General features: G+C 37.5%; 1 protein-coding gene across 1 annotated transcript in view; it reads left to right on the forward strand.

The window, feature by feature from the left end:
* The window catches only part of LOC123531023 (titin-like), a 33,784-nt gene continuing 19,546 nt past the window's right edge, over positions 1-14,238 (forward strand). The window contains exon 1 of the mRNA XM_053517532.1: positions 1-14,238. This exon is cut by the window's right edge and continues 19,546 nt beyond it. Within this exon, the coding sequence (XP_053373507.1) occupies positions 98-14,238 (14,141 nt within the window). The 5' untranslated portion in view covers positions 1-97.

Genomic DNA, 14,238 nt, shown 5'->3' on the forward strand with positions numbered 1-14,238 from the left:
TTAAGTTATGAATATTCAGGCAAGCTGAACTAGTTTGCATAATTATTTAAAAAAATAACAGAGTAAAAATGAAACATATCATAGAAGATTATTGTAAATGTTTCAACATGTAAGACTTCCGAATTTCAGGATGAGACAGCTACAACCGACGGCGACGGCGGCAACAGAGACGACGAAAGATCCGGCGATCTTGTCCAATGATTCCCTTACTCCGACATACACCACATCACAACATAACATTGATGCATCGACCTTCCCCCATAGTCATGATCCATACAGACCAATAGATATTGACAGGCCACCGTCGCCACACATGCGCCCTGCTAGATCTATGTCAATTTCATCTATCAAATCATCAGTGAAAGTTTTCTTTAATAACGATGGCCTTGAATGGAGTGACAGAAGTCAAAGTGTTCCGTCCTTGCAGCAGAAGCAACAGCAACAGCAACACAAGAAACAGGAAAATGAACATGTAAGGGCACATCAGGATGAATCAAGCTCAACCGCTAGTTTTAATAGTACAGAATGCTCCGAACATGTGCATAAAAAAGAATCCGTTGAACGATTTTCTAACGGCCAGACAGCTGTCAGGTTAGACAGGGTAAATAGTAATATTCAAATACAGAAAGAAGAATCGATAGAAAACAATGATCAAAAGTATAAAATTAAACAAATTGTTGTTGTCTCGCTGGATGAAAAAGAAAGCAAAACAGTACAGAAAGTTTCTGAAAACTCACAAGGGTATGTGTCAGTGTCAGAATCAGTAGAATCACTGAAACACACCGAAGTTACAATTTCAACTGATAAAGCTGTTGAAAGTGATGACGACAGTTCGGAAAGAACTATAACACCATCTCTCGATACCCACTTAGATGAATCTTGTATTAAAACTGAAAAGAAAACAACAGTTGAAGAAGAAAATATTAGAATATCAAAGCCAAAAAATGACGAGAGTGACTCTGCAAGTAAAGAATACAAAAGAGAAAACAAGCAGACATCACATGAGAAACAAAGAAGACGGCAATCAAAATCTAGCCCAAGAGATGCCACACCTAGAGTATCAGGTAAATCATCTCCGCGTGGAACTAAAGTAGACAGGAAAGATTCGCCAAGAACTCGAAAAGAAATTGCACAAAATACGCTTTCTAAGAAAATAAAACAAAGGACGCCAAGAAGTGGAGAGAATGATGATAAACTGTATTATATCGTTGGTACTAAAGATAATAAAGGCCACTGGGCAACTAAGTCAGAAATAGATAAGAATAGACAAGAATCTGAGTATGACAAGGTTAGCCTGCATGATATTAAGCCTTATGAGGGTGAACATGAAATAAAGCCTGAGGATCCCCAACAACGTGAAAAAATAATCAATAGCAAATTACCGGAACCGAAGGACATAGATCTTTCCTCGAAATCCACAGAAATCAACACAGCTATTATTGAAGGTAAAACACGTGAGGGTAAAGAAGAGTGCGTCTTTGAAAATAAGTCCGAAATTTCTGAAGCTTCAGACGCCAAGCATGCAAGTGAACTTTTAATAAAAAGGCAAGACGCACTTGATATACATAAAGGAGAATTGAAAACTGAAGGCGAAGATAACAATATTGAAGAAGATTATGAAGATGACTTTGAAGAGGACCAACTTGAAAAAAAGGAGGAGGCAACAACTAAACAAGAAGAAGAGGAAGTACCTTTTAAAACTGAGAAAGAAGTTGAAATGACTGAAAATAAACAAATAAATGATGACTTAGGTGGCGAAGCAAAATACAAAATAGAAAAAGAGCTGTATCATGCAGATTTATCACCACATGAAAATGAAACAAGCAGAACGTTGATCCCCGATATGAAAATTCAAAAAGAACCAATTGCAGACGATGAAGAATTGAAAGTCAGCGCAGAGACAATCGACATACAGCATAACAGAACAGAATCAAGATATCAGATGAAAGACGCATTGCCTGAAAAGGTATTAATACAGCCTTCCGCTCATACAGATAAACACAGTGGAGTCGGAACACTAGTTATTTCCAATTCATCAATCAATACTCTTGTCATTGCAAACAAGAGTCAGTTAGACGATGAAACATTTCGTAGACTGACAAGGGAACCGGTTATTGAACAACAATATAAAACAAACACTAAAAATGAAGACGATCAGCAGTCAGTCCAGAATGAAATAAAGAAAGAAGACATTGCAACAGACATTCCCGGAGAATCCGAAATGTTCGATAATGATGCAATTAAACAGACCCTTGAAATAAAGCCTATACCATATGAAACAACCGAAGACAAGATAGTAAATAAAGATGGCCTTGAGGAAAACGATACACATTCTGACAAAACAATTAAAACTTCAGGAGATATTCCTACCGAGACAGTAATGAATTCAGTCCTTTCGCAGACAATATGTACTGCAAGCTCCCAAACAATTAATAGCGTTGAAACACAAACAGTTTGTAATATAAGAACACAGACTGACACAAACGGGCAGACACAAACTGATAAAACCATAGCTGTTCAGACAGATGTAACAGATCATTCGTCTGTTTTTGCTGTGACAAAGGATACGTCTCGAAAACTTAAGGCAGATGTACCTGAGGATGAATTATTTATTATGTCAGAATCTAACGATTTACAAAAGTCACAAGTTTCACAAGAGTCACAAACATTGGTAAGGACAAATTCATCTAGTCCAGACTTAAAAGCTGAAGAGGAATTTCAAAAGATAAAATTTACAGATAAACATCTACAAGAGGAAGAAATTAATCAAGAAAAATCTGCGGAAAGATTGGATAAATGTATTGCAAGTGCCGAAGAAGACTCAACGGAAAAGTTTACGGAGAAAGAATCAGAAGTGAGGACAGAAGAAACCACTGAGGAAGATATTGAAACGTTTAAGGTAAAAGAAGATGTAGAACAGCTTGAGGAAATCGCAATAGGAGAAAGATCACAGGAAGAAGTTGGAGATGAAATGCAACAGTCTAAATCTGAAGAAGATCTGAGGGTTCATAAACGTACGGTTGACGAAAGTGAGGCAAACACTTTTCAAGATTCAAAAGAAGAAATCAAAGTTATTTCTGAAGAAAAACAAGGAGAAAAACCTGATATCGCTACAGAAATAGCAGAGAGAACGATGATAGAAAATGCTCAAGGAGAGGATTTTCTATTGAAAGGTGGAGTCGACATCACTGAAGAGCTAGTATCGGAATATAAACCTGTCGAAGAAACAAGGGAAGCAGAAACTGAAGAAAAACGAACAGAGTACATACCAAACGAGAAATTAGATCAATCATCTCCGGTGACATCTGAAGAAGTAGTATCTGAGGAGAAAGCTATTGAACAATCACCAGAGTCTTTTATAGAAGAAGAAAAATTGGAAGACAAATCAGAGAACAACTCGTTTGTACATGAAACTGCTCCGAAAAAGACTGATGAAAGCATAAATATAATTTTAGAGGAAGTTTCAAGTGGTGCTGACAACTCCAAGAAAGATCGATCTGTTGAAATTTCACTCGATAAAACTGAAAGTGAAATGCCAGAGGAAATGTTGGAGGAACAATTGTCTGAAACAAAACCTATTGTTGATGAAAGACATACGGAAACATTCGAAGAATCACTGGAGAAAACAAAAGAGGAAGAAAATTCTCAAGATACATTTACAGAAAAATCGAAAACTGTTGTTGCAAGTGCCGAAAGAGATACAACAGAAAAGGCTGCTGAGAAAGAATTAGAAGTGAGCACAGACGATACCATTGAGGAAGGTGTTGTAACATTTAATGTAAAAGAAGATGTAGGACAGGGTGAAGAAATCGCAATAGGAGGAGTATCACAGAAAGAAGTCGGAGATGATATGCAACGTTCTAAATCGGAAGAAGATCTGAAGGACCATACACCTACGGTCGACGAAAGTGAGGCGAAAACTTTTGAAGAGTCAAAAGAAGAAATGAAAGTCATTTCTGAAGAAACGCCAGCAGAAAAACCGGATATTGCAACAGACACAGCAGAGAAAACGATGAAAGACAATGCTCAAAAAGAGGAATTTGCATCAAAAAGTGGAATCGACATCACTGAAGAAGTAAAAATTATACCGGTAGTTGAAGTATTGGAAGGTAAACCTGTTGAAGAAACAAGCAAAGGAGAAACTGAAGAAATAGCAACAGAGGACATACCAAAAGAGAAATCAGAAGATCAGTCATCTCCGGTGACATCTGAAGAAGTAGTATCTGAGGAGAAACCTATGGAACAATCACCTGAGTCTATCATAGAAGAAGAAAAATTGGAAGACAAATCCGAAAAAACCTCGTTTGTACATGAAACTGCTGATGAAAAGACTGATGAAAGCTTGAATATAATTTTAGATGAAGCTTCAGCTGGCGTTGACATCTCTGAAGAAGCCCGACCCGTTGAAATATCGTTCGATAAAACTGAAAGCGAAATGCCAAAGGAAATATTGGAAGAACAATTGTCTGAAACAACACCTATTGTTGATGAAAGAAAGACGGAAACGTCCGAAGAATCACTGGAGATAACAAAAGAGGAAGCAATTTCTCCAGACAAATTTACAGAAAAATCGGAAACTGTTGTTGCCAGTGCCGAAACAGATACAGCAGAAAAGTCTACTGAGAAAGAATCAGAAGTGAGCACAGACAAAAGCACCGAGGAAGATGTTGAAACATTTAATTTAAAAGAAGATGGTGAGGAAATCGCAATTGGAGAAGTAACACAGAAAGAAGTCGGAGATGAAATGCAACATTCTAAATCGGAAGAAGATCTGAAGGTTCATACACCTACGGTCGACGAAAGTGAGGCAAAAACTTTTGAAGAGTCAAAAGAAGAAATGAAAGTCATTTCTGAAGAAACGCCAATAGAAAAACCGGATATTGCAACAGAAACAGCAGAGAAAACGATGAAAGACAATGCTCAAGAAGAGGAATTTGCATCAAAAAGTGGAATCAACATCACTGAAGAAGTAGAAACTATACCGGTAGTTGAAGTATTGGAAGGTGAACCTGTTGAAGAAAAAAGTAAAGGAGAAACTGAAAAAATAGGAACAGAGGACATACTAAAAGATAAATCAGAAGATCAATCATCTCCGGTGACATCTGAGGAAGCAGTATCTGAGGAGAAACCTATAGAACAATCAACGAAATCTATCATAGAAGAAGAAAAATTGGAAGAGAAATCCGAAAAATCCTCGTTTGTACATGAAACTGCTGATCAAAAGAATGATGAAAGCTTAAATATAATTTTAGATGAAGCTTCACCTAGCGTTGACATCTCTGAAGAAGCCCGACCCGTTGAAATATCGCTCGATAAAACTAAAAGCGAAATGCCAAAGGAAATGTTGGAAGAACAGTTGTCTGAAACAAAACCTATTGATGATGAAAGAAAGACGGAAACGTCCGAAGAATCACTGGAGAAAACAAAAGAGGAAGCAATTTCTCAAGAAAAATATACAGAAAAATCGGAAACTGTTGTTGCAAGTGCCGAAAAAGATACAACAGAAACGTCTACTGAGAAAGAATCAGAAGTGAGCACAGAAAAAAGCACTGAGGAAGATGGTGAAACATTTAAGGTAAAAGAAGATGTAGGACAGGGTGAGGAAATCGCATTAGAAGAAGTATCACAGAAAGAAGTCGGAGATGATATGCAACATTCTAAATCGGAAGAAGATCTGAAAGTTCACACACCTACGGTCGACGAAAGTGAGGCAAAATCTTTTGAAGAGTCAGAAGAAGAAATGAAAGTCATTTCTGAAGAAACGCCAGCAGAAAAACCGGATATTGCAACAGAAACAGCAGAGAAAACGATGAAAGACAATGCTCAAGATGAGGAATTTGCATCAAAAAGTGGAATCAACATCACTGAAGAAGTAGAAATTATACCGGGAGTTGAAGTATTGGAAGGTAAACCTGTTGAAGAAACAAGCAAAGGAGAAACTGAAGAAATAGCAACAGAGGACATACCAAAACAGAAATCAGAAGATGAATCATCTCCGGTGACATCTGAAGAAGTAGTATCTGAGGAGAAACCTATGGAACAATCACCTGATTCTATCATAGAAGAAGAAAAATTGAAAGACAAATCCGAAAAAACCTCGTTTGTACATGAAACTGCTGATGAAAAGACTGATGAAAGGTTGAATATAATTTTAGATGAAGCTTCAGCTGGCGTTGACATCTCTGAAGAAGCCCGACCCGTTGAAATATCGCTCGATAAAACTGAAAGCGAAATGCCAAAGGAAATGTTCGAAGAAAAATTGTCTGAAACAACAACTATTGTTGATGAAAGAAAGACGGAAACGTCCGAAGAATCACTGGAGAAAACAAAAGAGGAAGCAATTTCTCCAGACAAATTTACAGAAAAATCGGAAACAGTGGTTTCCAGTGCCGAAACAGATACAGCAGAAAAGTCTACTGAGAAAGAATCAGAAGTGAGCACAGACAAAAGCACCGAGAAAGATGTTGAAAAATTTAATTTAAAAGAAGATGGTGAGGAAATCGCAATTGGAGAAGTAACACAGAAAGAAGTCGGAGATGAAATGCAACATTCTAAATCGGAAGAAGATCTGAAGGTTCATACACCTACGGTCGAGGAAAGTGAGGCAAAAACTTTTGAAGAGCCAAAAGAAGAAACGAAAGTTATTTCTGAAGAAACGCCAATAGAAAAACCGGATATTGCAACAGACACAGCAGAGAAAACGATGAAAGACAATACTCAAGAAGAGGAATTTGCATTAAAAAGTGGAATCAACATCACTGAAGAAGTAGAAACTATACCGGTAGTTGAAGTATTGGAACGTAAACCTGTTGAAGAAAAAAGCAAAGAAGAAACTGAAGAAATAGGAACAGAGGACATACCAAAAGAGAAATCAGAAGATCAGTCATCTCCGATGACATCTGAAGAAGTAGTATCTGAGGAGAAACCTATAAAACAATCACCGGAATCTATCATAGAAGAAGAAAAATTTGAAGACAAGTCCGAAAAATCCTCGTTTGTACATGAAACTGCTGATGAAAAGACTGATGAAAGCTTAAATTTTATTTTAGATGAAGCTTCACCTAGCGTTGACATCTCTGAAGAAGCCCGACCCGTTGAAATATCGCTCGATAAAACTAAAAGCGAAATGCTAAAGGAAATGGTGGAAAAACAATTGTCTGAAACAAAACCTATTGTTGATGAAAGAAAGACGGATACGTCCGAAGAATCACTGGAGATAACAAAAGAGGAAGCAATTTCTATAGACAAATTTACAGAAAAATCGGAAACTGTTGTTGCCAGTGCCGAAACAGATACATCAGAAACGTCTACTGAGAAAGAATCAGAAGTGAGCACAGAAGAAAGCACTGAGGAAGATGGTGAAACATTTAAGGTAAAAGAAGATGTAGGACAGGGTGAGGAAATCGCAATAGAAGAAGTATCACAGAAAGAAGTCGGAGATGATCTGCAACATTCTAAATCGGAAGAAGATTTGAAGGTTCATACACCTACGGTCGACGAAAGTGAGGCAAAATCTTTTGAAGAGTCAAAAGAAGAAATGAAAGTCATTTCTGAAGAAACGCCAGTAGAAAAACCGGATATTGCAACAGAAACAGCAGATAAAACGATGAAAGACAATGCTCAAGAAGAGGAATTTGCATCAAAAAGTGGAATCGACAGCACTGAAGAAGAAGAAACTGTACGGGTAGTTGAAGTATTGGAAGGTAAACCTGTTGAAGAAACAAGCAAAGGAGAAACTGAAAAAATAGCAACAGAGGACATACCAAAAGAGAAATCAGAAGATCAGTCATCTCCGGTGACATCTGAAGAAGTAGTATCTGAGGAGAAACCTATGGAACAATCACCTGAGTCTATCATAGAAGAAGAAAAATTGGAAGACACATCCGAAAAAAACTCGTTTGTACATGCAACTGCTGATGAAAAGACTGATGAAAGCTTGAATTTAATTTTAGATGAAACTTCACCTAGCGTTGACATCTCTGAAGAAGCCCGACCCGTTGAAATATCGCTCGATAAAACTGAATGCGAAATGCCAAAGGAAATGTTGGAAGAACAATTGTCTGAAACAAAACCTATTGTTGATGAAAGAAAGACGGATACGTCCGAAGAATCACTGGAGAAAACAAAAGAGAAAGCAATTTCTATAGACAAATTTACAGAAAAATCGGAAACTGTTGTTGCCAGTGCCGAAACAGATACATCAGAAAAGTCTACTGAGAAAGAATCAGAAGTGAGCACTGACGAAAGCACCGAGAAAGATGTTGAAACATTTAATTTAAAAGAAGATGGTGAGGAAATCGCTATTGCAGAAGTAACACAGAAAGAAGTCGGAGATGAAATGCAACATTCTAAATCGGAAGAAGATCTGAAGATTCATATACCTACGGTCGAGGAAAGTGAGGCAAAAACTTTTGAAGAGTCAAAAGAAGAAATGACAGTCATTTCTGATCAAACGGCGGTAGAAAAACCGGACATTGCAACAGAAACAGAAGAGAAAACGATGAAAGACAATGCTCAAGAAGAGGAAATTGCATTAAAAAGTGGAATCGACATCACTGAAGAAGTAGAAACTATACCGGTAGTTGAAGTATTGGAAGGTAAACCTGTTGAAGAAAAAAGCAAAGGAGAAACTGAAGAAATAGGAACAGAGGACATACCAAAAGAGAAATCAGAAGGTCAATCATCTCCGGTGACATCTGAAGAAGTAGTATCTGGGGAGAAACCTATGGAACAATCACCTGAATCTATCACAGAAGAAGAAAAATTGGAAGACAAATCCGAAAAAACCTCGTTTATACATGAAACTGCTGATCAAAAGACTGATGAAAGCTTAAACATAATTTTAGATGAAGCTTCACCTAGCGTTGACATCTCTGAAAAAGCCCGACCCGTTGAAATATCGCTCGATAAAACTAAAAGCGAAATGCCAAAGGAAATGTTGGAAGAACAATTGTCTGAAACAAAACCTATTGTTGATGAAAGAAAGACGGAAACGTCCGAAGAATCACTGGAGAAAACAAAAATGGAAGACATTTCTCAAGAGAAATTTACAGAAAAATCGGAAGCTGTTGTTGCAAGTGCCGAAACAGATACAACAGAAAAGTCTACTGAGAAAGAATCAGAAGTGAGCACAGAAGAAAGCACTGAGAAAGGTGGTGAAACATTTAAGGTAGAAGAAGATGTAGGACAGGGTGAGGAAATCGCAATAGGAGAAGTATCAAAGCTAGAAGTCGGAGATGAAATTCAACATTCTAACTCGGAAGAAGATCTGAAGGTTCATACACCTACGGTCGACGAAATTGAGGTGAAAACTTTTGAAGAGTCAAAAGAAGAAATAAGAGTCATTTCTGAAGAAAAGCCAGTAGAAAAATCGGATATTGCAACAGAAACAGCAGAGAAAACGATGAAAGACAATGCCCAAGAAGAAGAATTTGCATCAAAAGGTGGAATCGACATCACTGAAGAAGTAGAAATTATACCGGGAGTTGAAGTATTGGAAGGTAAACCTGTTGAAGAAACAAACAAAGGAGAAATTGAAGAAATAGCAACAGAGGACATACCAAAAGAGAAATCAGAAGATCAGTCATCTCCGGTGACATCTGAAGAAGTAGTATCTGAGGAGAAACCTATGAAACAATCACCTGAGTCTATCATAGAAGAAGAAAAATTGGAAGAGAAATCAGAAAAAACCTCGTTTGTACATGAAACTGCTGATGAAAAGACTGATGAAAGCTTAAATATAATTTTAGATGAAGCTTCACCTGGCGTTGACATCTCTGGAGAAGGTCAACCTGTTGAAATATCGCTCGATAAATCTAAAAGCGAAATGCCGAAGGAAATATTGGAAGAACGATTGTCTGAAACAAAACATATTGTTGATGAAAGAAAGACGGAAACGTCCGAAGAATCACTGGAGAAAACAAAAAAAGAAGACATTTCTCCAGACAAATTTACAGAAAAATCGGAAACTGTTGTTGCCAGTGCCGAAACAGATACAGCAGAAAAGTCTACTGAGAGAGAGTCAGAAGTGAGCACAGACGATACCACTGAGAAATATGTTGAAACTTTTAAGGTAAAAGAAGATGTAGGAGAGGGTGAGGAAATCACAATAGGAGAAGTATCACAGAAAGAAGTCGGAGATGAAATGCAACAGTCTAAATCGGAAAATGTTCTGAGGGTTCATACCCCTACGGTCGACGAAAGTCAGTCAAAAACGTTTGAAATGTCAAAAGAAGAAAGGAAAGTCATTTCTGAAGAAACGCCTGTAGAAAAAGTACCAAAAGAGAAATCAGAAGATCAGTCATCTCTGGTGACATCTGAAGAAGATGTATCTGAGGAGAAACCTATGGAACAATCACCCGAGTCTATCATAGAAGAAGAAAAATTGGAAGACAAATCCGAAAAAACCTCGTTTGTACATGAAACTGCTGATGAAAAGACTGATGAAAGCTTAAATATAATTTTAGATGAAGCCTCACCTGGCGTTGACATCTCTGAAAAAGCTCGATCTGTTGGATCTACAGACAACCTTACAGCTGACATATCTGTTGAAGAGAAACCAACAGAAGACGTGGAAAGAGTACATAACCTCTTCGGCCCTGCTTCAGAACCAACCGATTGTATTCCATCGAATTTTCTGATTAACATTCATTATACAGAACAAAATACTTACTATTCAAAGCAAATAAATACTGAAGTAGAAGAAAACCGATACAGCTCTAGTTCCCTACTTGATGAATCAGAACATTATGTTATAGATCATTTCGAAATGAAGTCAGCAGTGAGTGATGTTGATACGTACAGCGATACGTTTATGTCTACAAAGACTTCTGTGATCATACCTATTGGAGACCAAACTGACGAAACGCTTACTTCAATATCTGAAGTTGAAGAAAGCGTGATACTACCAGAGAATGAATTAAATTTTATCAATGAATTAACTGAAGACAAACCGACAGCAGAGAAAAGACAACATTATTTGGATGAAAATGAATCAACAAATGTAGAAGCAACCAAGAACATACCTAAGGAGGAATCAGTAAACCTAGCATCTCCAGTGACATCAGAAGTAGACGTATCAAACGAGAAGCCTATGGAACAAACATTTGAGTCAATTACAGAGGAAAACAAATTGGAAGACAAGTCAGAAAACAACTCTTTTGTACATGAAACTGCTGAGGAAAAGACTGACAAAAGCATAAATCTAATATTAGATGAAACTTCCACTAGCGTAGACATTCCTGATGAAGCTCGATCTATTGAAATGTCCCTAGATAAATCTGAAATTGAAAAGCCAGAGAAAATGTCGGAGGAAAAATTGTCTGACACAAAACTTATGGTTGAAGAAAGTAAGGCAGAAACGTCCGAAGAATCATTGGAGAAAACAAAACAAGAAGAAATTTCTCAAGAAAAATCTACAAAAAAATCGGATACTGTTATTGCAAGTGCCGAAGAAGATACAATTGAAAAAAAGTCTACTGAGAAAGAATCAGAAGTGCGCACATACGAAACCACTGAGGATGATGTTGAAACATTTAAGGTAAAAGAAGATATAGAACAGCGTGAGGAATTCGCAATAGGAGAAGTATCACAGGAAGAAGGAGGAGATGAAATGCAACAGTCTAAATTGGAAGAGGATCTGAGTGTTCATAAACCTATGGTCGACGAAAGTGAGTCGAAAACTTTCGAACAATCAAAAGACGAAATCAAAGTCATTTCTGAAGAAACGCCAGTAGTGATACCGGATATTACTACTGAAACAGCAGAGGAAATGATGAAAGAAATTGCTCAAGGAGACGACTCGGCATCGAAAGATGGAGACGACATCACTGACGAAGGTGAAATTATACCGGTAGTTGAAGTATCGGAAGATAAAATTCTTGAAGAAACAAGCGAGAAAGAAACTGAAGAAAAAGCCACAGTGGACATACCAAAAATGGAATCAGAAGACCAAGCATCCCCTGTGACATCTGAAGAAGTAGTGTCTGGGGAGAAAGATATGGAACAATCACCTGAGTCAATAATAGCAGAAACAAAATTGAAAGACAAATCAGAAAACAACTCGTTTGTACGTGAAGCTGCTGAGAAAAAGACTGACAAAAGCATAAACATAATTTCCGATGAAGATTCCCCTGGCGTTGACAGTTTTGAAGATGCTCGATCTGCTGAAAAATCGCTCGGTATAACTAAAAGTGAAATGCCAAAGGGAATCTCAGAGGAACAAACGTCTGAAACACAACATGTAGTTGAAGAAAGTAAGAAGGAAACGTCCGAAGAATCACTAGAGAAAACAAAAGAAGAAGAAATTCAGGGAAAATCTACAGAAAATTCGGACACTGTTATTGCAAGTTCCGAAGAACATACAACACAAAAATATACTGACAAGGAATCAGAAGTGCGCACAGACGAAACCACTGAGGAAGATGTTGAAACATTTAAGGTAAAAGGAGATGTAGAACAGCATGAGGAAATCGCAATAGGTGAAATAACAAAGGAAGAAGTCGGAGATAAACTGCAACATTCTAAACTGGAAGAAGATCTGAGTCTTTATAAAACTACGGCCGACGAAAGTGAGGCGAAAATTTTAAGAGAATCAAAAGAAGAAATAAAAGTCACTTCTGAAGAAATAGAAGCTGAGAAACCAAATATTGCAACTGAAACAGCAGAAACGAAGAACGAAATAGTTCAAGGAGAGGAATCTACGTCGAAAAGTGGAGTCAACATTACTGACGAACTAGAAAGTATACCGGTAGTTGAAGTATTAGAAGATAAACCTGTTGAAGAAACAAGCGAGGCAGGAACAGAAGAAAAAGCAAGCGAGGACATAACAAAAGAGGAATCAGAAGACCAAGCATCTTCTGTGACATCAGAAGAAGTGTCTGAGGAGAAACCTATGGAGCAATCACCTGAGTCAATAATAGAAGAAGAAAAACTGGAAGACAAATCAGAAAACTACTCGTTTGTACATGATACTACTAAGAAAAAGACTGACGAAAGAATAAATATAATTTTAGATGAAGCTCCACCTGGCGTTGACAGTTCTGAAGATGCTCGATCTGTTGAAATATCGTTCGATAAAACCGAAAGTGAAATGCCAAAGGAAATTTCAGAGGAACAGTTGTCTGAAACAAAACCTGTCGTTGAAGAAAGTAAAACTGAAACGTCCGAAGAATCACTGGTGGAAACAAAAGAAGAAGAAATCTCTGAAGAAAAATCTACAGAAAAATCGGATACTGTTTTTGCAAGTGCTGAAGAAGATACAACAGAAAAATCTAACGAGAAGGAATCAGAAGTGCGCACAGAAGAAACAATTGAGGAATATGTTGAAACATTTAAGGTAAAAGAAGAAGATGAACAGCATGAGGAACTCGCAATAGGAGAAATGAAAGTCATTTCTGGAGAAACGCCAGCAGAGAAACCTGATACTACATCTGATACAGCAGAGGAAACGAAGAAAGAAATTGCTCAAGAAGAAGAATCTGAATCGAAAATTGGAGTTGACATTACTGACGAAGTAGAAATCATACCGGTTGTTGAAATATCGGACGATAAACCTGTTAAAGAAACAAGCGAGGCAGAAACAGAAGAAAAAGGAACAGAGGACATAACAAAAGAGGAATCAGAAGACCAAGCATCTCCTGCGACATCAGAAGAAGTGGTGTCTGAGGAGAAAGCTATGGAAATATCACCTGAGTCAATAATAGAAGAGGAAAATTTGGAAGATATATCAGAAAACTACTCGCTTGTAAACGAAACTACTGAGAAAAAGACTGACGAAAGCATAAATATAAATTTTGATGAACCTTCACCTGGCTTTGACAGTTCTGAAGCTGCTCGATCTGTTGAAATATCGCTCGATAAAACTGAAAGTGAAATGCCAAAGGCAGTGTCAGAGAAACAATTGTCTGAAACAAAACCTGTAGTTGAAGAAAGTAAGACGGAAAAGTCAGAAGAATCACTGACGGGAACAAAAGAAGAAGACATTCCTCAAGAAAGATCTACAGAAATATCGGAAACTGTTGTTTCAAGTGCTGAAGAAGATAAAACAGAAAAATCTATCGAGAAAGAATCAGACGTGCGCAAAGACGAAAGAACTGAGGAACTCGCAATAGAAGAAATATCACCGGAAGAAGTCGGTGATGAACTGAAACATTCTAAATCAGAAGAGGATCTGAGTGTTCATAAAACTATGGCTGACGAGAGTGAGACGAAAACTTTTGAAGAATCAAAAGAAGAAAT

Source organism: Mercenaria mercenaria, chromosome 11, assembly GCF_021730395.1.
Source record: "Mercenaria mercenaria strain notata chromosome 11, MADL_Memer_1, whole genome shotgun sequence".
Taxonomy (NCBI): Eukaryota; Metazoa; Mollusca; class Bivalvia; order Venerida; family Veneridae; genus Mercenaria; species Mercenaria mercenaria.